Source organism: Pan troglodytes, chromosome 2, assembly GCF_028858775.2.
Source record: "Pan troglodytes isolate AG18354 chromosome 2, NHGRI_mPanTro3-v2.0_pri, whole genome shotgun sequence".
NCBI classification, from domain to species: domain Eukaryota; kingdom Metazoa; phylum Chordata; class Mammalia; order Primates; family Hominidae; genus Pan; species Pan troglodytes.
In genome coordinates, this window is record NC_086015.1 from 13574630 (window position 1) to 13599177 (window position 24548).

The 24548-nt window shown below is 47.0% G+C and overlaps 1 protein-coding gene across 3 annotated transcripts in view; it reads right to left on the reverse strand.

The window, feature by feature from the left end:
* The window catches only part of LHFPL4 (LHFPL tetraspan subfamily member 4), a 51896-nt gene extending 34466 nt beyond the window's left edge, over positions 1–17430 (reverse strand). The window contains exons 1-2 of one of the 3 annotated variants that reach the window (XM_054681418.2): positions 17280–17430; positions 15869–16357 (exon numbers count right to left, since the gene is read on the reverse strand). In XM_054681418.2, the coding sequence (XP_054537393.1) occupies positions 15869–16274 (406 nt within the window). In that variant the 5' untranslated portion in view covers positions 16275–16357; positions 17280–17430. Of the gene's footprint in view, positions 1–15868; positions 16440–17279 lie in introns of those variants that run through there. The other 2 variants (XM_054681417.2, XM_063805350.1) reach the window with 2 other exon arrangements.
* Positions 17431–24548: the final 7118 nt, after the last annotated feature.

Here is a 24548-nt window from a genome sequence, read left to right on the forward strand (position 1 = left end):
GGGGCTTATCTTACAAGGGAGACTGAGCTTCTCCTTTTAAAATCTGAGACATCCAGGCCCAATCTTAATGCCCCTATCAGCTCCTAGGAGGTGACTCCTGTCCCATCCAACAACCTAGATGCTGAGGCCAGCCTGGGAGGTATCCTAGATCCTCCCTTTCTCTCACCTCCCACACCCAATCCATTTGCAAGGCTGACTAACTCAACCTCCAAAAAATGTCCAGCACCAGACCCCTTCTCTCCATCTCCGCTGCTAGCTACCACCTTGCTCCAAGCCCCATGACCTTCCTCCCTGATTACCACAGTCACCTTCAAACTAGTTTCTCTGCTTCTACCCTTGCTCCACCATCACCTGTTCCACATTCAGCATCCAGAATGAACATTCAAAAACAAATGGTATCATGGCTGGGCACAGTGGCTCATGCCTGTAATCCTAGCACTTTGGAAGAGTGAAATGGGAGGATTGCTTGAGGCCAGGAGTTCGAGATCAGCCTGGGCAACATAGTGAGACCCTATGTCTAAAAAAAAAAATTAGCAGGAGGCTGAGGCAGGAGAATGGCGTGAACCTGAGAGGCAGAGCTTGCAGTGAGCTGAGATCGCGCCACTGCATTCCAGCCTGGGTGACAGAGCGAGACTCTGTCTCAAAAAAAAAAAAAAAAAAAAAAATCAGCCGGGTGTGGTAGTGCGCGCCTGCAGTCCCAGCTACTCAGAAGGCTGAGATGGGAGGATCACTTGAGCCCAGGAATTTGAGGCTACAGTGAGCTATGATCGTGCCACTCTACTGCAGCCTGGGCAACAGAGCAAGATCCTGTCTCAAAAAAAAGAAAGAAACCAGCTCTCCTACTTAACTCTCTCTCCATGGCATTCAGAATAAAATCCTGCCAACAGCTGACCGTGGCTTCCAGGCCCCAGCCTCCCTCCATTTCCTCTGGTGCCATTCAGCTTCTCGCTTGCACTCTGGCCACACTGCCCTCCTTTCTGTTCCTGAAAACGTGTCAAATTCATCCTCTCTTCCTGGGACACTCTTTCTCTAAGTGATTCAGTCGCAACTCGTGGTTCCAGACCTTGAGGGGCTCACAGTTTTGGAGGGGGGTACTGTTGGGAACACAAATAATGGCATCTGGCATCACAGATGACTTGTGGAGAGATGGAACCCCCATCACTTTGTGCAGTAATTATTTGGTAACAGCATTTACTCTCATCTGCCACCCTAGGCCCAGCCTACAAGGAGTCCACAGCCTGTTAATAACCTTGGCATCTGTCCCTCCTCAGGGTACCCCTATTGTCCTAGGCTGGCTCTGCCACATCCACCTCTAGGATTTGGTGAAAAGCCTCCCACTGCTCGCTCCATCCCTTCCACGTCCACCTTCTCCTGCAGACATGTGGCCTTCCTCAAGCCTATCTTCCTCAGCCCCTCAATTGCTAATTTGCCTCCTCCTGCTCTGACTCCTGTCTCACAGTTGGTTTTTCTGGCTCTTCCTCCTCCGCCCGCCCCTTAAGGTTGCTGTTCCCTAGGCTGTCTCTTCTCCCTCCATACATTCTCCCTGGGCAATTTCATCTATGCTCAGATTCATACAATGATGCCTCAAATCGCCATCCACAGCTGAGACCTTCTCCTCATCCCCAGACCTCAGTAACACTCATTGGACCTTTCCTCTTGCACATCCCATAAGAACCTCAAAATCCGTGTTTCCCAAATAGACCTTCTCTTCCTCCACCCCAGGTCTGATCTTCATCCTATGTCCTTTGTGAATGTCACTCCACAGACCCAATTATCTGTAAGAAACTTGGAGTCATTGTAGCAACTGCCTTGTCCTCAAAACCAACACACTCATTGGTCTTCTAAATAGGTCTCCAATCTTTCTCCTCCTCTCCATCCGCCATCCTTGGCATCTCTCACCTGGATCGCCTTCCTCCTGGGCTCCCTCCTACCATCAAGCCTCCAACGGGTCCATTCTCCGCAGCAGCCTCCCAAGTCATCTTTCTAAACCCACATCTGACCCTGGTCACTCCCATGCCTGAAAGTGATTGTCCATCATCTAGGAATAAGACCCGAACTCCAAAGCCACTGTCAAGGCCCTCCATAAGCCAGCCCTAACTACTTCTCCAGGCTCCTCTCCCAACTGTTCCCACTTTTCAACGCTTTCTCCCTTGTTCTAGCACAGGCCATGGAATGTTGGAAAGTTGAAGCCAAAGTGATTTGATTCCAGTCACACAACAACAAATAATAATTGCTAACGTTTATTAAGTGTTTTGTTTGTGCCATGGTGTGCACACAAATCCACAATCAATCCTTCAACAGCACCATGAGGCAGTTATTATTATTGTCCCCATTTTATAGGTGAGTAAACCGAGGCTCAGAAATCAGGTAATATTCCTGAGAGCACTTAGTTGGTAACACCATAGTCAGAATTTAAATTCAGGTTTTCTTTCTTTTTTTTTTTTAGACAGAGTCTTGCTCTGTCACCCAGGCTGGAGTGCAATGGCGCAATCTTGGCTCACTGCAACCTCCGCCTCCCTGGTTCAAGCGATTCTCCTGTCTCAGCCTCCTGAGTAGCTGGGATTACAGGCATGTACCACCACGCCCGGCTAATTTTTTGTATTTTTGGTGGAGATGGGATTTCACCACATTGGCCAGGCTGGTCTTGAACCCCTGACCTCAGGTGATCTGCCCACCTTGGCCTCTCAAAGTGCTGGGATTATAGATGTGAGCCACCACACCCGGCACAAATTCAGGTTTTCTGACCACTAAACTGTGCTGCCTCCAAAGGAATGGGTGGCAGAGCTGAGACTTAAATCAGATATCATCATTAATTCATTCAATAGACATTAATTAAGCACCTATGTGCCAGGTACAGATTCCTGATCCAGGGCACTCATAATGCATTAAATTCCTCTGGTGCTGGGCATGGTGGCTCACACCTGTAATCCAGCACTTTGGGAGGCTGAGGTGAGTGGATCACTTGAGGTCAGGAATTCCAGACCAGCCTGGTCAACATGGCAAAACTCCATCTCGACTAAAAAATACAAAAATTAGCTGGGCACGGTGGTGGGTGCCTGTAGTCCCAGCTACTTGGGAGGCTGAGGCAGGAGAATTATTTGAACCCAGGAGGCGGAGCTTGCAATGAGCCGAGATTGCACCACTGCACCGCAGCCTGGGCAATAGAGTGAAACTTCGTCTCGAAAAAAAAAAAAAAAAAAAGAATAGTTCAACCCTTGTCCTCCTGATATCTCCAATCCATCCTCTCCACCAACAACCAGATCCGATCATGTTCCCCTCAGACTTGAAACACTTCAGAGCCTTTCTAGGTATAACACTAAACCCAGCAACCATAAAAGAGGGAATTGATGATTTGCTTATAGTAAAAAGAAAACAATTTCCCCATGGGGGAAAAATCCATAGACAAAGTCAAAAGATAAACTGAGAAGCAATATTTGTAACTCATCTCACACACAGAAGGCTACCTTTCTTAGTAGATAAAGAGCTCTTACAAATCAAAGTGGAAAAATGCCATTACATTGATTTTCAAAATTTAAGAAATGACAGTTTAAAAATATATATATATAACAATTACATATATAAAAGAGGCATTCAAACCCATTCATAATAATAGAAAGGCAAATTACCACAATAAGAGAGTGTTTTCTATCAGGGTGGAAAAAAATGAAATATTTGATAACACACTCAGTTAGCAAGGACATGGAGGAACAGGTACTATCATACATTGCTGGTGGGAGTGTAACTTTGTACAACGTCTGTGAAGGACACTGTTGATAGATCTGTCAAATTGTAAATGTATATACCACTTAACCAGCAATTCCCCTTCTAGGGCTTTATCCTTATACTTACATATGTATTAGATTATTTACATATAACATTATTAACTGAAGCATTATTATAGCAAAATATTGTAAATAAATATTAATTAAATTGTGATGCATCTATAGAAAAGTTTATTATGCAGCTGTTAAGAAAAAGGTGGCTCTTTATACACTGATATGGAACTATCTCCAAGATGTATTGTTGAGTGAAAAAGCAAGCCACAGAACCAAATGTTTAGTATATTACCATTAGCAGTGGCTTGGAAATATGTCCACAAATTCTTTGACATTCCTCCCTTCAAGAGAAGGATCCTAATTCTCCTCTTCTAGAATGTGGGCTGGATTTAGGAACTTACTTCTTGTAATAGAGTGTGGCAGAAGTGATGGTGTGTGATGTCTGCTATCAGGACATAAAAGGCAGTGTGATAGCCAGAACAACCTTGAAAATGAAGAACAAAGTTGGAGGACTCACACTTTCTGATTTCAAACTGACTAGAAAGTGACAGTAATCAAGACAGCTTGGGCTGGTCATAGTGGCTCATGCCTGTCATCCCAGCAATTTGAGAGGCTAAGAGGGAGGATTGCTTGAGCTCAGGAAGTTGAGACCAGCCTGGGCAATATAGCAAGAATCTGTCTTTTCAAAAATTAAAAAAAAAAAATTAATGAGGCCTGGTGGTGTAGGCCTGTGGTCCCAGCTACTGGGGAGGCTGAGGTGGGAGGATCGGTTGAGTAAGGCCACAGTGAGCCGTGATCACACCACTGCACTCCAGCCTGGGCGGCAGAGTGGGACCCTGTCTCAAAAAAATAAAATAATAAAAAATAAGAAATGAAAATAAATTTTAAAAATAAAATAATTTTTTTTTTTTAGATGGAGTCTCACTCTGTCACCCAGGCTGGAATGCAATGGCATGATCTCAGCTCACTGCAACCTCTGCCTCCTGGGTTCAAGCGATTCTCCTGCCTCAGCCTCCCTGAGTAGCTGGGATTACAGGTGTGTGCCAGCACACCCAGCTAATACTTTTTGTATTTTTAGTAGAGACGGGGTTTCACCATGTTGGTCAGGCTGGTCTTGAACTCCTGGCCTCATGATCCACCCACCTTAGCCTCCCAAAGTGCTGGGGTTACAGGCGTGAGCCACCGCACCCGGCAAAATAAAAATTTTTAAAAGACAGTCTGGTCTGGCATAAGGATAGACACATAGACCAATGGAATAGAATTGAGAGTCTAGAAAGCAATCTATGTATCTACAGTCAATTGACATTTGACAAGGGTACCAGAACCATTCAGTGGAAAAAGGACAACCTTGGTGCTGGGAAACTGAATAGCCACATGCAAAAGAATGATGTTGGACCCTGTATGTCACACCATATACAAAAATTAACTCAAAGTGGATCAAAGGCTGGGCACCATGGCTCACGCCTGTAATCCCAGCACTTTGGGAGGCCAAGGCGGGTGGATCACATGAGGTCAGGAGTTTGAGACCAGCCTGGCCAACATGGTGAAAACCTACTAATAATACAGAAATTAGCCAAGTGTGGTGGCGTGTGCCTGTAATCCCATCTAATAGGGAGGCTGGGGCAGGATAATCACTTGAATCTGGAGGGCAGAGGTTGCAGTGAGTCGAGATGGCACCACTGCACTCCAGCCTGGGTGACAGAGCAAAATTTCGCCTCAAAGGAAAAAAAAAAGTGGATCAAAGACCTAAATGTAAGAGCCAAAACGACAAAACCTTTAGAAGAAAACAGGGGTAAATCTTTGCAATCTTGGATTTGGCAAGTCACTTTGGGAACATCTGTCAGTTTCTCAAAATTTTAAATACAGAGTTCTCATTTGTCCAGGCAATTCTACTTCTAGGTAAGTACCCAAGAGAAATGAAGGCATGTGTCTACCTAGAAACTTGTACACAAGGCTAGGCGTGGTGGCTCATGCCTGTAATCCCAGCTACTTGGGAGGCTGAGGCACAAGAATCACTTGAACCCAGGTGGTGGAGCTTGCAGTGAGCTGAGATCCCACCACTGCACTCCAGCCTGGGCACCAGAGCGAGACTCTGTCTCAAAAAGAAAAAAAAAAGAAATTTGTATACAAATGTTTATAGCATTCTTCATAATAGCCAAAAGGCAGAACAACCCAAATGTCCATCAGCTGATGAATGGATAAACAAAACATGGTATGCCCATTCAAGGGGATATTATTCAGCCATAGAAAGAAATGAAATATTGATATGTGCTCTAACATGAATGAACTTTGAAAATGTTATGCTAAGTGAAAAAAGTCAGTCACAAAAGACTATATAGTGCCCTGACGTGGTGGCTCACACCTGTAATCCCATCACTTTGGGAGATCGAGGTGGAAGGATTGCTTGAGTTCAAGAGTTCAAGACCAGCCTGGGCAACACAGAGAGACCTCGTTTCTACCAAAATTTTAAAAAAATTAGCTGGGCATGGTGACATGTGCCAGTAGTCCCAGCTACTTGGGAGGCTGAGATGGAAGGATCGCTTGAGCCCGAGATTGAGGCTGCAGTGAGCTATGATTGCAACACTGTACTCCAGCCTGGGTAACAGAGCAAGGCCCTATCTCAAAAAAAAAAAAAAAAAGTCACATGTTATATGATCCCATTTATATGAAGTGTCTAGAATAGGCTAATACATACAGAGAGAAAATAAATTAGTGGTTGCTTAGGGCTGAGAAGGAAGGAGGGTCAGGGGTTAATGGGTGATAGCTAAAGTGTATGAGGTTTCTTTTTGAGATCATGAAAAATATCCTAAAACTGGTTGTGGTCATGGTTGCATAATTCCATGAAAGTATTAAAAACCATGTAATAGTTCACTTGATGTGGGTGAATTATATGACATATGAATTATATCTCAATACAACTGATACCACAAAAAGGGGGTGGGCAGTGTGGCTTCTTCCTTTTTCTCTCTCGGAGCACTCATTCTCAGGTCTCCTGCCGGCACCCACATGAATGAACTTAAAAGTGGGTCCTCGGCCAGGCGCGGTGGCTCACGCCTGTAATCCCAGCACTGTGGGAGGCCGAGGCGGGCGGATCACGAGGTCAGGAGATCGAGACCATCCTGGCTAACATGGTGAAACCCCGTCTCTACTAAAAATACAAAAAATTAGCTGGGCGTCGTGGCGGGCGCCTGTAGTCCTAGCTACTCGGGAGGCTGAGGAAGGAGAATCGCAGAACCCAGGAGGCAGAGCTTGCAGTGAGCCGAGATCGCACCACTGCACTCCAGCCTGGGCAACAGAGTGAGATTCTGTCTCAAAAAAAAAAAAAAAAAAAAAAAAAAAGTGGGTCCTCTAGCCCAGTTATCCTTAGGATGACTGTAGCCCCAGCTGAGGTCCTGGTTGCAACTTCATGAGAGACCCTGAGTCATAGCTACCTGCCCATCTAAGCTGCTCCCAAAGTACTGTGACTTTATAGAAACAAAGATCATAAATGCTTGTTGACTCAGGCCACTACATTTTGGGGTGATTTGTTTGTTTTTGTTTTTGGTTTTTTTTTTTTTTTTTTGAGTCAACATCTCACTCTGTCACCCAGGCTGGAGTGCAGTGGCACAATCACGGCTCAGTGCAGCCTTGACCTCTCTGGGCTCAGGTGACCCTTCCATCTCAACCTCCTGAGTAGCTGGAATTACAGGCGTGTGCCACCATGCCCAGCTAGTTTTTGTAGAGATGGGGTTTCACCATGTTGCCCAGGCTGGTCTCAAACTCCTGGGCTCAAGTGATCAGCCCACCTCAGCCTCCCAAAGTGCTAGGATTACAGATGAGTGCCAGCGCGCCCAGCTTGGGGTAATTTGTTATGCAGCTATAGATAAATAATACGCTAATTATGTAAAAACACCATTTGCATTTGCGTGCATATTTAAGAAATTTCTTGGAAAGGGTACTCAAGAAACTGGTAATGGGGGTTGTCTCTGGGAGAAACAGGTGGGGGTGAGGATGGAAAGGAGACTTATGTCTGCCTGTGTACCCTTTTTACCTTCCAAATTTTGTCTCTTGTACATGTATTACTTTTCCAAAGAGTCAAAAGTCTGGAAATAATTAAAATAAAAATTATTTTTAAAAACCCTTTAACAATGAACTGCTGTCTACAAGTAAAGTCTAGGGTCAGGCATGGTGGCTCATGCCTGTATCCCAGTACTTTGGGAGGTCAAGGTAGGTGGATCACCCAAGGTCAGGAGTTCAAGACCAGCCTGGCCAACATGGTGAAACCCCGTCTCTACTAAAAATACAAAAATTAGCTAGGCATGGTGGTGGGCACCTGTACTCCCAGCTACTCGGGAGGCTGAAGCAGGAGAATTGCGTGAACCCGGGAGGCAGAGGTTGCAGTGAGCCGAGATCACACCACTGCACTCCAGACCAGGCCATAGAGTGAGACTCTTATCTCAAAACAAACAAACAAACAAACAAAAACAAATAAAGTCTAAACTCCTTACCATGACTTAGAAGGTCTCTACAATCCAGCTCTGGCCCACTTCCCCAGTCTCAACTCTTACCTTTCCTGGCCTAGTTGCTTAGAGTCCCCAGATACAGCCACTATTCCCACCTCCATGCCTGTGATCATCCTGTTCCTCTTTCCTACTCATCCTTTAAGACTCAGCTCAAATGTTACCCTTTTGGGAAGACTTCCCTGGCTCTCTTTAACTGTGTTGGAAGTCCCCTCCCTGCCCTCAGAATACCCTGTACATGAATCTCCCATTTCATGTATTGTACCATATTGTGATGATCTGTTTTTGTTCCTGCCTCTCCCATCAGACTATGAGCTCCCTGGGAGCAAGGATTCTTACTCAGGATTTCTAGAGGCTAGCACAGTGCCTGACACACACACATGACACGGTCAGTAAAGGGTTGATGTGAGAAACAAAAGAAGAGGGGTGGGGAGAGGGAAGTGAGGCGAAAGTAAAGGGAGGGAAGGAAAGGAGAACAGAAGAGAGGAAAGAAGGTAAAACAGTGACTCAAAAGTACTAAAAAAGAGAGAGGAAGGAAGGGAGAATTGGGGGAGAAAGAAAGAAGTGAGGGAGGAACAGAGGAAAGAGGGAGAGGAGGAGGGAAAGCGGAAAGAAGTTCTCCCGATGTGTTTGTCAGTATCACGCACATACAACAAAGACAGTGGAAGAATAAAACTCCAAATCAAACCTGAAACAAGACCCAGGGCAATGTGCTGGGCATGGTGGCTCAGGCCAGTAATTCCAGCACTTTGGGAGGCCAAGGTGGGAGGATCACTTGAGGCCAAGAGTTGAACAGTCTGGGAAACATAGCGAGACCCTGTCTCTACAAAAAATAGAATAAAGGCCAAGGTGAGCAGATCACCTGAGGTCAGGAGTTCAAGACCAGCCTGGCCAACATGGTGAAACCCATCTCTACTAAAAAATACAAAAATTAGCTAGAAATTGTTTGAACCAGGAGGTGGAGGTTGCAGTGAGCCAAGATCATGCCACTGCACTCCAGTCTGGACAACAGAGTGAGACTCCATCTCAAAATAAATAAATAAATAAGATAATAAAATAAAATAATTAACAAGGCATGGTGGTGTGTGCCTGTAGTTCTAGCTACTGAGGGAGCTGAGGTGGGAGGATTTCTTAAGCCTGGGAGCCCAAGGTTACAGTAAGCCAGGATCGCACCACTGCACTCCAGCCTGGACAACAGAGCCAGACTCAGTTTCAAATAAAAGAAAAGAAAGAAAGAAATGGAGAGAAATGTAGATGAATATTCTGTGCCATAGTGATGGGAGTTCCTGGTTGAGGTTCCTAGCCCAGAGACCCTGATAATTAAGAACACACATCTGGGCCAGGTGCAGTGGCTGACACCTGTAATCCCAGTACTTTGGGAGGCCGAGGCCAGCGGATCACTTGAGGTCAGCAGTTCGAGACCAGCCTGGCCAACATGGTGAAACCCTGTCTGTACTAAAAATACAAAAAATTAGCCAGGTGTGGTGGCACGTTCCTGTAATCCCAGCTACTCAGTAGGCTGAGGCAGAAGAATCGCTTGAACCCGGGAGACAGAGATTGCAGTGAGCTGAGATCGCACCACTGCACTCCAGCCTAGGTGACAGAGGGAGACTAGGTCTCAAAAAAAAAAAAAAAGAAAAGAAAAAGAAAAAGAAAAAGAAAAAAAGAACACACATCTGGAAGGCTGAAAGGTACTCACTTCTAGATCCCCCAAACCCCTCTTCCTGCCTCCTCCCACCTCCAGGGTCCACCAGCTTCCATTCCATTCTACACATTCTATTCTCTGCTGCGGTCCAGGCACCAGGGTGGTGCCTGGCACACAATAAGCACTTAGTATTGAATGAATGTGGTCAGAACCACCTCCCTTCCATGGAATGAGGAGAAGTCTGGGTACAAGTCTCACTCTGTCACCATGAACTTGTCCCTTCTCTCTGAGACTCAGACCCAGTCCTTACATCTTTAAAATGAGGGAGTTGGGGAAGTGGATTGATAAGACTCTTTCCAGCTGACAGTTTATGCCTTCTTAAGCCCTTTGGTCATCCCAGCAAGTCCAAACTCTAAGTGTCAAGGATCCCTCACAAACTGCTCTTCCCTCGGACTATGTCACAAGAGTAACAGCGACTATGTATTGAATGCTTCTCATACACCAGGACCACACTCAGCATTTTACTCCCTTCATTTCCAAAGCAGGTGCAATGATAATTTCTATTTTTATAGATGAAGAAACTGAGATTCAGAGAGGCAAACCCATTTCTCCAAGGCCCACAGTTGGAAAGTGGAAGAGCAGGGATTCTAAGTCCTCTATTCTTGGTTCGTTTTGTTTTATTTTTGAGACGCGGTCTGGCTCTGTTGCCCAGGCTAGAGTGCAGCAGCATGATCATGGCTCACTGCAGCCTCAACCTCCTGAGCTCAAGTAATCCTCCCACCTCAGCCTCCTGAGTAGCCGGGACCACAGGCGAGTGCCACCACACCTGGCTAATTTTTAAATTATTTGTAGAGATGGGGTCTCACTATGTTGCCCAGGCTGGTCTCAAACTCCTAGACTCAAGCAACCCTTCTGCCTCAGCCTTCGAAAATGCTGAGATTACAGGCCTGGGCCACTGTGCCTGGCCATAAGTCCTGTGGTCTTACACGACTAGCACATACTTATCCTGGCACCCCGACCCTTAACCACACTTCAGCTTGAATCTCAAACCCAGTTGGGAGTGTCCCCTGGCTAACTACCCCGGGCCCACAGGTAACATTTAGTCCATGGAGATTATAGCTCTGTAATTTGTGTATTCACTTCCTGGGTTCCAGTTCAGTGATACAAACAGGTTCTAGATCTGTATTAGACTTGCGTTGAGTTTTAGCTCCACCTTTCACTAAATGTGTGACCTTGGAGCAAGTTATTTCAACAGATGAGGATTAAATGACAATGAGTGTGAAAATGTCTAGCATAGAAGCTGGCACATTGGATATTCTTAGTAAATGGGAACACCCGGGTAAAAAACGTAGCAGAGATATCCTGCCTCTCTACTTAGTTAGCAGTTGACTCTTCTGGCGAAAACATGCTGTTGCTATCCCCACAATTAATCCTCCTTTAACCAAGATCTCGGAGATTTTTGTTCTTTTTTGTTTTGTTTTGTTTTGTTTTGTTTTGTTTTATTGAGACAGGGTCTCACTCTGTCATCCAGGCTGGAGTGCAGTGGCATGATCATGGCTCACTGCAACCTCCGCCTCCCAGGCTCAAGCGATCCTCCCGCCTCACCCTCCTGAGTAGCTGGGACTACAGGCACATGCCATCACAACTGGCTAATTTTTGTATTTTTTGTAGAGACAGGGTTTCACCATGTTGCCCAGGCTTGTCTTGTACTCCTGAGCTCAAGTGATCTGCCTGCTTCAGCCTCCCAAAGTGCTGAGATTACAGGCATGAGCCACCGAGCCTGGCTGATCTCCGGTTTTAGAGTCAGACATATGGAGTTACAATTCGGGCTCCACCACTTACCAACTGTATGACCTTGGACAAATGACTTTTTCCTCTTTGAGGCTCGGCTTGGTCTCACCTTTACAATATGAATAATGGTACCTACTCCACAAGATTGTTGTGAGTATCAAATTATATAATGCATGTAAAATGTTAGCTATTTTTCTTTAATAATGATAACAGTCATAGCAGTATCCAACTGCTGCTGATTAAAGTCGAAATTCTTTGACCCAGCATACTGTGGCCCCCATAATTCCTTCCTCTCCTCTCCTCATGCTGCTCCCCTATGTGGATGCCACACTCAAGCCAGATGTGTCTTTCTCACTGCTATGTCTTTGCCCATGATCTTCCTCTCCATTCAGGATGCTCTCTCATACCTCCCACCTGGTAACACCCTGCCCAGCTCAAGCCTCACTTCCCAACTAAGCTGGCAGCCCCCTCTGCTGCTCCGGGTTTCCATGGCATTTCCAGCCCGCACATATTAGTGCTCAGACTGCCCAGGGGAAAACTTCTGTTGGCGCTTGTCTTGCCCATGCTACCCCTCTTCCAGTGCTCACACTTGATTTATCTTTGAGGGAATTGGCCTTTCTCCACTATCAGTCCATGTGTGGTTCCAGGGATAGGCATGTGGATCGGGCCTTAGACAAAGTCACCATGATTAATTAAGAGGTGGACACTTGACCAAGCTGGGCCAATCTGGCTCAGCCCTGGAACGTTTGCTGGAATTATTCTTTTTCCACAGGCACTGCTAAGCTGAAACAATGTAAATTAGATCTACTAGTAGCCTTATTTGTCACCTTGAAGACAGAAGTGGATTTAAAATGAGCGAGCACAGAGGAACCAAGAAATGGAGAGAGACAGATTCTTCATGGCATGATTTGAACATCTGGATCTGTCCATGCCGGAAGCCAAATACTCCTGACTTTCAAATTAAGTGAGCCGATAAACCCTAGCCTCTTTATTTTTTTCTAATTTATTTAAGCCAGCTCGAGTTGGGTTTCTGTCATTTGCCACTGAAAAACTGCTGACTAATATAGTGACGTAACTAGACAGTATGCTCCCTGAGAGCAGGAATTGCATTTTATAGACCTAAGATCCTTGGAGACAGGGATGATGTCTTATGCATCTCAGTATTACAGGACTAAGCATAGGGATGGTTATAGAGCTGGTGAAGAACAAACAAAAGAATAAATATCTTTTTGTATTTTCCCAATGCCCCCATGCTCTGCACTCAGAAGACCCTAAAATACTTGAATAAACGTTAACAGGAACAGGCCAGGCATGGTGGCTCATGCCTGTAATCCCAGCATTTTGGGAGGCCGAGGCGGGTGGATCACTTGAGGTCAGGAGTTTGAGACTAGCCTGGCCAACATGGCGAAACCCCATCTCTACTAAAAATACAAAAAATTAGCCAGGCGTTGTGGCAGGCACCTGTGATCCCAGCTACTCAGGAGGCAGGAGAATCACTTGAACCCGGAAGGCGGAGCTTGCAGTGAGCCAAGATCATGCCATTGCACTCCAGCCTGGGCAACAAGAGTGAAACTCCGTCTCAAAATTTAAAAAAAAAAGTTAACAGGTACAAAATCATATGACAGGCACTTTAATTCTTATCTGACAAAAACAGAGCCCTTTGATTCTCCACAGTTCCTCTGAGGATGACTGATTTCTCACTTTCTGAATGGAATGATCTTGATGAAAGAGTTGTCCCAGGATCCCCAAAGGGCTGAAAGAGATACTTTATTTTTTACTTATTTTATGTTATTTTTTGCAGAGACAGGGTCTCGCTATGTTGGCCAGGCTAGTCTCCAACTCCTGGCCTCAAGCAATCTTCCCACCTCAGCCTCCCAAAGTGCTGGGATTATAGGCATGAGCCACCATGCCTGGCCAAGAGATACTTTAAATCACTTTATCTACCTGCTCCCAGTCCCCTATTGTACAAATGGGAAATTGAGATTTAAACTAAAAGGCTTACTTAACACTGCATGGTGAGTCACAGACCCAAGTCAGCCAAGAACCCCCACCCCAAGACTCGTAGTCCAGTGCTCTGGCTTCTGGCCTGGTGTCACTTTATTAAGCAAAGTGAATCAGTCACTCACCCAGAGAACTCAGAAATCTCTGAACAAAATGGAATAAACTGCTCAACTCTGCCAACTGCCCCCTCAGCCCACATGGGTGGGGCAGTAATGCAAGGAAAAGTGCCCTGGGCCAGAAGTCAAGGACCCCCGGCTGTAGAACTAGCTTCCTCCCTTAACAGCTGTGTGACCTCAAGTAAGCCCCTCCCATCTCTATACTCAGTTTCCTCTCTCTAAAACACGGGGAGGGGAAGGCGGGATTTGAAGGAGCTGATCTCTAAGGTGCCTGAAATTCTATTATTATATGGGGGTTGTTGGACAATTCATCAAATCCCCAAGATTAAACCCACACAGATTACAGAGAATTTGAAAGCCAAGAGGTCAGCAACCCATCTGCAGACTCCAAATTAAGGTTGATGAATTGAGGATTCCAGCTTGCCTTTGCAGGAGAAATAGAACAGAAATACATAATATCACCTCCCTGGGTACCACAGAGAAGTATGGAGCCATATCCCCCATATCCTATAGTTCACCTTTCCCACCCTCTTCAAAGATCCACATCTAAATTGAGTTGGGTGAGATGAATTTGAAACAAGCCCATTAGAATGTCCACATCTGCCTTCTTCAAAATAGTCCTTTTAGGAGTTTGGGCAGTTCTTCCAATGAGGCAGTAATTCCTCCCTGGATTTGTAAAAGTCCTCTTGTGGAAACAGATCAGCCTCATGACTTTGTCCTCACACCTTGGCTGTCATTCCAAGTGACAATTATCAATTTGATGACCCATCGTATTCTCTATACTTGATCTGGAGTGACTTCCAGCCATTTCCAAAAGTTACATTCCTCCTTTAAAAGACAGAGGTTTCTCCTCAATGAAGATATTCAAGTGATTACACCCCATGCTCCAAAGCTAATTCCCTGCAATGCTCTGAGCAATGGAATCATCAGCAAGTGATATAATGCCTCCTCCAGGGGGTCTCTTTTGGAATGGCAGTCACTTGTTGAATGTCCTGAGGTGCTTATTTTAAAAAACCATCTCTGCTGCATGATAATCACATTTCCCCCTTCTCTTTCTCATCCCTGGAAGACTCCAAACTTTTCCCTTCACCAGCTCTCCTCCCCCACCCCTCCCATCCCCTGGCCCCACTTTCCCCAGTCCAACTCTCTTCCCTGCCAGCAATTAGGCAAAAGCCCAAATTGCTGAGTCTTCCAAATCTATCTCTGATCGAAAGGTGGGTGGAAGTGGGGGACTCTAATGGATCCTGGAAAACTGTCTCAGCATTTCTCATTCCCAAAAGGCCCTTCTCTGGTTCTTAGGGTAAGATGACTGTCCTGGTCAAACATTTCGGAGGGTCTCAGGGACTCACTCCCATTGGGCATGGCACCAGAACTTTCTTGCACGGTGCAGGGGTGGGAGTGGGGATGGAGACCTGCCCTCCAGAGACCCATATCACCCAATGCTTTCAACCACTCACATCTCAAACACTGGATAAGCACAATAGACAGCCTCTCCCCCTTATCACAGCATTTTAAAGGTTACAAAACACTCTTTCATTTGTCCTTTTGGAATCTTCTCCCCTGTTTTACAGATGAGGAAACCGAGCCTCAGAGAAGTAAAGTGAAACACCCAAGTTGATAGTGTCAACAAATTAAAAGTCCAAGCCAGATCTCTTGATTCACCATTTCATGCTTCTTTCAACATAACAGAAATTGATCATACCTACAGTAACCCCTCATTCAGATAAATATTTCCCCCAAGACAGCCAACAGAGACCCTTAGAGACACTAACTTAATGCTAACCCAGCAATAAATGCAGCGTACCCATATCCAAGCATACAGACCCACCTACCCAGTCCCAAGGCTCTGTCCCCTGCCCTAAGGTGTCTCTCTGCAGCGTACCCCCTCCCCAATACCCACTGAGGGTCCGTCAGCCAAAGAGGTGAGTGTCTTAACACAGAGAAGCAGAATCTATCTGACTCCTTCAGGAAGGGGACCTGGCAGAAAGGAGCCCCGTCCCTGGCGCTTGTTCTGGGAGTTCCGTCCACCCCCTCCCCTACCTGCCAAGAGCTGCATCCAGGCGCAGATCTTGTAGACCGTAGCCGTGTTGCAGAAGAAGAAAAGCGCAAAGCAGGTGATGCAGCCGAGGATCAGCACCATGGAGAGCAGCACGAAGAAGGCGGCCGCCTTGAAGGCGCTGGACGGGATGGTGCTGAAGTCGGTGAAGGAGCCCCGGCAGGTGAGCTCGCGGCCCGCCAGCCCGCTGCCCACGCAGTAGTGGAAGAGGCCGAAGTAGCCAGGCTTGGGGGTGCTCACGCTGTCGCCCACCCAGTAGGGCTGGATGAAGACCACCACGTTGATGATGGCGAAGCAGATGGTGAAGATGGCCCACAGCACGCCGATGGCCCGCGAGTTCCGCATGTAGTGCTCGTGGTAGAGCTTGGAGGCCTCCTGCGAGGGCAGCATGGTGCCCGGAGGCGGGGCCGGCGGCGGCGGCGGCTGGCGGGGGCCGCCGGCCCGGGACGGAGCGCCGGGCTGCCGGGCGGGAGCTGGGGACGCACGCGAGAAGCGGCCCTGAGTCAAGGAACCCGCGAGGGCGGGGCCTGGGGCAGAGCTGGGGGCGTCTGGGAGCTGATAAGGGGAGAGAGGAAGGGGTCATGAGAGTGTTGAGGCGGTGTCTAGGGGGACTGGCAAAGGTCTCCTACTGGGGGGCCTAGGAGGGGGCCATGAGAAAGTTGGGGGGCGCCTAGGATGTGGATATGAGACCTGGAAGTGCGGGGGGAGGTGCTTGAAAGTGGCCATGGGGGAGTTGGGGAGGGGGTTTGAGAGCTGGTATTACGGGAGTAGAAGGGGACAAGGGGAGGTGGAATGGAGGCTGGAGACTGGTGTTGGAGGACTAGCAGAGGGGCTGAATTTAGGGAGCTCAGAAGGGAATTTGGGGACTGGTATTAAGGGGTAGAAGGAGGTCTGGTATTGGGTGTCTAGGAAGGGACTATGAGGCGGTGGTGGGCGCTTCTAGGATGGGGGAAGAGGGAATTTAAGAGGCTGGGACTGGGTGGTTGGGAAGGTAATATGGGGGCTGGGACGGGGAATGGGGGCTGGTATGAGGGTCTAAGAAGGCAAAGTGGCAGAATTAGGATACAGCTAGAGCGGGATCGGGGGCTGGGACTGCTGGACACGGGGCGAGGATGGGGGGCTGTCCTCAGAAGCCAGGGCTGGAGGTAGGCTGGAGGGAGCCTAGGATTGGCGGGCCAGGGTTGGAGAGAGGGGGTTTCCAGGCCAAAGGAACGAAAGACCGGGGCTGGTGAGCAGCGGGGCCCGCGAGGAGCAGGCGGTGGGCAGGGGCTGTCCCTGGGGGGCTGGGGAGCGGCCGGGCCCGAGTAGGGCCGGGGTTGGGGGGGCGGCTGCCCCGCGCCCAGGCCGGACGCGCGCGAGGCTGCGGCCGCGGGGAAAGGGTGCGGGGAGACCAACCTGGGCACGGCCGGGGGCAGCGGATCCGGGACTGGCACGGCCTAGGCGCCGCGGCTCGGCGCTCCCAGCAGCGGCTGCCTCGGCCCAGGCGGCGGCCTCTGCGCGGCCTCCATCTTGCTCGGGTTCTCCCCGGGGCGCGCTCCCGCGCCGAGGCGCGCGCTCTCGTGCACCGGCGCGGCCCGGAGGAGGCGCGCTCCCGAGCGGGCGTGCGGGACGGGGCGGGGCGGAACCGGGGAAGGGTGCTCCTGGTTCTGGCAGTTGCGGGGAAGGGTGGCCACGACACCTGGGGTCCCCCAGCCGGGGCAGCAAGCACCCCTCCACAGTAGGGCCCCCGATGTAGGGGACTCCCTTCTTCCAGCCTGAGCTGAGGGGCTGTGAGGCCCCACAAAGCCTATGGGAGTGGGGAAGGAGCTGGAGGGGGTATTATTTGACAGGATTTGAACGGATCTCTTACTCCCAATTACCTCCCCTGGAACCTATCACAGTGCCTGAAGTTGCACCATTACGCTTTCAGTCCTTTGGGTCTTGGAGGCGTTGAAGGTTCCCAGAGTCTCCTAGGAAACTGCCAACACCCCTGGGAGAGGGAACCCCTTAAACTGGTAGCAGCCCACGCCTGCGATGGGGATTCGTTGGCTGCCAGGGCAAGGAGCGAGGCCTGGGGAACCAGACCCAGAGTGAGTACTAGGGGACAGGAGAGAAAGGGGCTGGGATATTTTTGGTTTCCCTCCCTACACTCTCCCCTGCCCCCAGCTCAGCGCCTGGCATGAAGTAGGCACACCATAAAGATGTGTTAAGGAAAAAGCATCAAAGGCCAGGCACAGGGTTAGGTCACAGAACACCCCAGGGGCACCCCAAGGGGGAGCCGGCGTGGTTCATTTCTTTCCCTGCTGGAAAATAGCCTTTGGCTTAGGATCTGTCAAGATGATGTGGGTTTGAACCCAGACAAACTGAGTCTAAAACTGTCTCTGTGACCTTGCACTACCACTCTGTCTAAACCTCTGTTTCCTCACCTGTAAAGTGGGCGGCTTAAGTCACACTTCACAGGCACGTAAGTGGGGTGGGGTGGCAAAAAGCAATCCATGTTAGCAGGTCTCAAATACTGGACCCCATACACGGGTCAATCTCAAAATGTATATCTGGAGCTGGGCACAGTGTCTTGTGCCTGTCATCCCAGCTACTAGGGAGGGTAAGGTGGGGGGCCCATTTGAGGCCAGGAGTTCAAGGCTGCTGTGGGCTATGATCGTGCCACTGCACTCCAGCCTGGGCTACAGAGACAGACCTCGTCTCTAAAAGAAATTTCAACAAGAAATGCAATTTTATCTGCAAAAAAAAAAAAAAAATCATGTAAGATTGCCAACTGTCTTTTTTCCAGTGGGGAAGTCGGACTGCTCTTTTTGTTTTGAGATTATGTATTTCCTACTTGCTTCGTGCAAAAAAAAAATCCACTTCTTTTAAGAAATAGTGGTGATAGTTAATGGGAGGTTTTTTTAAATGTCTTTATTTGCCAAAATAAAAAGTAGATAGCCTATTTCAATCCCAAATTTTATTAAAGTTATGGATCCATAAAATCCCACAATTTGGAGACCTGGGAACCACGTGAATTAGTCTCATTCAGCGCTTGAACATGAGGTGCTCAATAAATTTGATTTCCCCTTCCATTTGGCTTCTTGAGAGGCATCTTGGCTGTTTCCTGAGAACCCTGTGATCCTGGAATCATGAGCTGCAGGGTCTGTGGAGAGTGTTTCTTTCTATACCTTCTCCCACTTTACAGATGGGGAACAGAGGTCAAAGAAGGGGGTTGACTTATCCAGAGAGGTAGATAGATCCTGCCAGTCAGACTGATCAACCTGGTTCATTAATTTATTCAATCATCCTATAAATGTGTGAGGCCCCTGTCATGTGCCAGGCACAGTTACCAGGCTAAGCACTGGGGAGAAGGTGGTCAGTAAAACAGACGTGGTCCCTGCCGGTGAGCTCTCATGGAGCTCACAGCTTCACAGGGAGATGGAAGATGCTGAGGGCAGGGAGCAGGGAGGTGGCCATCATCAAAGAGCATCTCAGAGTCCCCTCTGGGGCTGCTCCTGGTTTGGGTCCTGCCCTGAGCATACCAGGTTATTCATTACTCTTTACTCCATACTCTGCTTGAATTATTGCCTTATTGTCTAGCCTGCTGAGCCAAGCTAAGCAGTCCTGGGAAAAAATCATAAAAGTCCACTTATTACTCTTCCTCAAGGCAAGAAGTGAGAGTTCTTGCTAAGATGGACCCCCAGTTCCTCTGTGGTTGCTCTGCAGAGCAAAGACACCCTGTAGAGATCCACCTACCACCCACTCACTTCTGACAACAGTGCTTTTTATTTGAAGAATCTTCTTTCTCCTCACTTGATCCCTTAATGGGTCTCTCTCTCTCTTTCTCTCTCTCTGTCACACACACACACACACACACACAGACACACACACACACACACACACACTCCATACTTCACTCCAGAGGGGGCAAATGATCAGGCCTGGACAATGAGAATACTCCATTGTCCTGGACACAGTGACTGGTTCATGAGTGGGCCCATAACCCAGGTCAAAGAGTTGAGAATGATATCCAGCTCATGTGTTGCCGTTTACAGAAAAGAGGTGTTCTCTTTCTATTGAGTGTGTTGAACTGAGGGAATTGTGAGCTGAAGCTAGTGGAGACAGAGCTTCAGCAGAGAGCTTGTCTAAGAATAAGGTCGACACAAAGGGAAGCTATGAAATGGAGAGGGAGGCCAGGCATGGTGGCTCACACCTGTAATCCCAGCAGTTCGGGAGGCCAAGGCAGGCGGATCACTTGAGATCAGGAGTTTGAGACCAGCCTGGCCAACATGGCAAAACCCCATCTCTACTAAAAATACAAAAATTAGCTGGGCATGGTAGTGGGCACCTGTAATCCCAGCTACTTGGGAGGCTGAGGCAGGAGAATCACTTCAACCCAGGAGGCAGAGGTTGCAGTGAGCTGAGATCCCACCACTGCACTGCAGCCTGGGCAACAGAGTGAGACTCCTCTCAAAAAGAAAAAGAAAGAAAAGAAAAGAAAGAAAGAGGGAGAGAGAGAGAGAGAAAGAAAGAAAGAAAGAAAGAAAGAAAGAAAGAAAGAAAGAAAGAAAGAAAGAAAGAAGGAAAGAAAGAAAGAAAGAAAGGGAGAGAGCATTCTGGTGACATAGTTTGAGCATCTGCATCCATCTGTGCCTGAAAATCTACTTCTGAATTGTTTTCTTAAGGTTACCCAATAAATTCAATTTTTGCTTAAGTCAGTTTGAGTTAGTTTTTAATCACTTCCAATCAAAATAACTAACCTCAATAACTTACCTACATTCCTCCGAAAGAGAGAGAGCAGGGGCATTATTTGTCTAGTATATCACTTTTGTAGAAAAGTGCCTGGGCCAAGCATGGTGGCTCACACGTGTAATCCTAGCACTTTGGGAGGCCAAGGCGGGTGGATCACCTGAGGTCAGGAGTTCAAGACCAGCCTGGCCAACATGGCGAAACCTGTCTCCACTAAAAATACAAAAATCAGCCAGGTGTGGTGGCTTGTGCCTGTAATCCCAGGTACTCGGCAGTCTGAGGCAAGAGAAGTGCTTGAACCTGGGAGCAGAGGTTGCAATGAGCCGAGATTGCACCATTGCACTCCAGCCTGGGTGACAACAGTGAAACTCTGAAAAAAAAAAAAAAGAGAGAGAAAGAAAGAAAGAGAGAGGAAGGAAGGAAGGAAGGAGAAAGAAGGAAAGAAAGAAAGAAAGAAAAAGAAAGGAAGGAAGAAAGAAAGAAAGATAGATGGCTTGATGGGTGAGCTACCCCTGATAGACTGAGAGTAAAAGACCAGAATTTGAAGCCCACTTCTGCCACATGTTAACTGTGTAACCCGGGAAGACGATGCTAATCTTCAGAGCCGTGTTTTCTTCATTTGTCAAATGGAGAAAACGTAATTCCTTCCCACAGATGTTTTAAGGATTAAAAGAGATAATGGATAGGAAAAGAGCTTTGTAAACTGAAAGAGGCTATAAATGTAAGTGATTATCATTAAAGTTTAATAATAAGTGACTTGTCCAAAGAGTTGAAAGAGCAGTAGTATTGGAAATGCCCTTGCTGAGCCGTAAGGAGCTGGGACAGGACGTGTTCTCATTTTAAAGACTAAACTTGAAGCAGTTACAGAAAGAAAATCTGAGAGCTCTCTACGGGAAGAACATCTTATCGACCCCAGGGAGGGGCCAGACCAGAATGGAAGACTTGTGCGATTCAAATGGGGACTGTAGATCTTAAGCAAGGATGATGCTGGACTGCATTTGGATAAGAAGAGAAGCCCTGGGCACTTCCAGCCAGTATCCTGCTGAGGAATGATTTGCAACTTGCTGGTAGCTCTCACTGCATTCTAGGTCCCCTGTTCATTGCCTTACATGTATTGTCTCATTTAATCTTCACAATAACTCTGTGAGGTAGTGTTATGGCTGAATTGTGTCCCCTACAAAATTCATATGTTAAAGTCCAATTGCCCAGTACCTTAGAATGTGACTGTATTTTGAGATAGGACCTTTAAAGAGATGATGAAGATAAGAAAAGGTCATACAGGTGGGCCCTAATCCAAAATGCCTGGAATCTTTATAAAAAGAGATTAAGACATGGACAACACAGAGACCAAAGATAACTGTGCGAGGACACGGCAAGAAGGCAGCCACTTATAAGCCAAGGAAGGAAGCCTCAGAAGAAACATTTGCCAACGTTTAGACTTCTAGCTTCCAAAACTGTGAGAAAATTAATTTCTGTTGTTCAAGTCACACAGGCTGTAATATTTTGTTATGGCAGCCCTAGCAAACTAATATAGGTAGGCACTACTGTATGCCCATTTTACAGATGAGGACACTGAGGTTCTTTGATTTACCCAAAGTCACACCTCTAGCAAGTAGAAGAGCTGGGGTTCGTCCCCAAGCAATCTGCTCCAAAGCCCACATTCTTAATTGCCATGTCATATAAGCCATTCTCAAGAGTGGATTCAATTCTTTTTTTTTTTTTTTTTTTTGAAACGCTGTCTTGCTCTGTCACCCAGGCTGCAGTGCAATGGCGTGATCTTGGCTCACTGCAAACTCTGCCTCCCGGGTTCAAGCGTTTCTCCTGCCTCAGCCTCCCAAGTAGCTGGGATTACAGGTGCGTGCTACCATGCCTGACTAATTTTTGTATTTTTACTAGAGATGGGGGTTTCACCGTGTTGGCCAAGATGGTCTCGAATTCCTGGCCTCAAGTGATCCGCCAGCTTCAACCTCCCAAAGTGTTGGGATTACAGGCATGAACCACCAGGCCCGCCTGGCCTATGATTCAATTCTTTACCACTGCTCATTTCCTGTTTATATCCGTATCATTTGGTTACAAATACATGCACTGGCATCAGACCATCTGAATTCAATTTCTGCACCTTATTACCTGCTTTTAAGTGTCCGTTTCCTCATCTTTAAAGTGGGAATAACAATAGTAGTGTCTTCTTCCAAAAGTTTTCAAGAAGATTGAATAAGATATTGTGCATGCAAAGTGCTGAGCCCTTGGAAAACATTCAAAAGCTGTTTGCCGTTAATACTGTATAGCTAGAAAGTGGGCATTCCAGGATTGAAACCTGTGTGTGTTTTCACCCACACCTCATGCATGCATCCCTTACATCAAACTTTCCAAAGTTCCTAAGCCCCTAAGGGTAGGAATCAGAGCTATCCTAAAGTCAGATAAACAGATATTTGTATTCTAACCCTGATACCTAAGAGTTTTTGTGAGTTTGGCTTGTTGTTGTTGTTTAAAAAAAAATGTATAAATTTATGGCGTACAGGCCAGGTGTGGTGGCTCACACCTGTAATCCCAGCACTTTGGGAGGCCGAGGTAGGTGGAACAATTGAGGTCAGGAGTTCAAGGCCAGCCTGACCAACATGGTGAAACTCTGTCTCTACTAAAAAATTCAAAAAAAATTACCCAGGCATGGTGGTGTGCACCTGTATTCCCAGCTAATCAGGAGGCTGAGTCATGAGAATCGCTTGAATCCGGGAGGCAGAGGTTGTGGTGAGCCGAGATCACACCACTGCACTCCAGCCTGGGCAACACAGCAAGATTCTGCCTCAAAAAAAAAAAATTAAATGTATGGAGTACAAGTGCAATTTTGTTTCATGCATAGATTGTGTTGTGGTAAAGTCAGAGTTTTTAGGGTACTCCTCACCCAAATAATGTACATTGTACCCATTAAGTAATTTCTCATCATCCTCCCCCTCCCATCCCCTCGCCCTTCTGACTCTTCATTGGCTATCATTCCTCTTGTATCAGTTTATGTAAATTATCTGAACCTCATTTTTCTTACTTACAAAATTGAACCTACAACTGCTTAACCTCACATGGTAAAATACATAAGGAGCTGGTCACACAGTAGATGCTCTAGTTAACACTAGCACAGAGGATTTTATCTTCTGTAGGAGGTTAGGTCCTAAAGACAAATGCAACTGGGGAGGTGTATCATATAAATTATCCTTGAAAAATTCCTTAATTGCCCAAAAATACAAGAACCAAGGTTTCATGTATATTATCCCATCTTGTACTTCATAGGTACTAAAGTTGGAGAAAACTGAGAGAGACTAAAGAAAGAAACAAGAACGTCTATTTGAGGATGTGAAAACATTCAACTATTCTGCCTTTAAAATATCATTATTCATCTGAAAATATGGGAGAGATGGAAAATTCTAAATGATTCATATTTACCTATAGAATTTGCTCTTTATAGGTTCTTTATAAAGTCTACAAAGCATTAATACATAAAATAGATAAATTAGTGCTTGTGAAGATAAAGATAAACAGGATAGTCATCTCTCAAGGTATCAGTCTTTAAATTAAATGTGTGTATGAAGCCATCAGTATATGCTGAAATGGAAAACCTGTAGGATTTGTCTATTGTTATTATGATTTTTTTTTTTTTTTGAGGCGGAGTCTCGCTCTCAGGCTCCCAGGTTGGAGTGCAGTGGCGTGATCTCAGCTCACTGCAAGCTCCGCCTCCCAGGTTCACACCATTTTCCTGCCTCAGCCTCCCGAGTAGCTGGGACTACAGGCACCCGCTCCCATGCCCGGCTAATTTTTTTGTATTTTTAGTAGAGACAGGGTTTCACCATGTTAGCCAGGATGGTCTCGATCTCCTGACCTCGTGATCCGCCCGCCTCAGCCTCCCAAAGTGCTGGGATTACAGGCATGAGCCACCGCACCCGGCCGTTATTATTATTTTAAATAGAG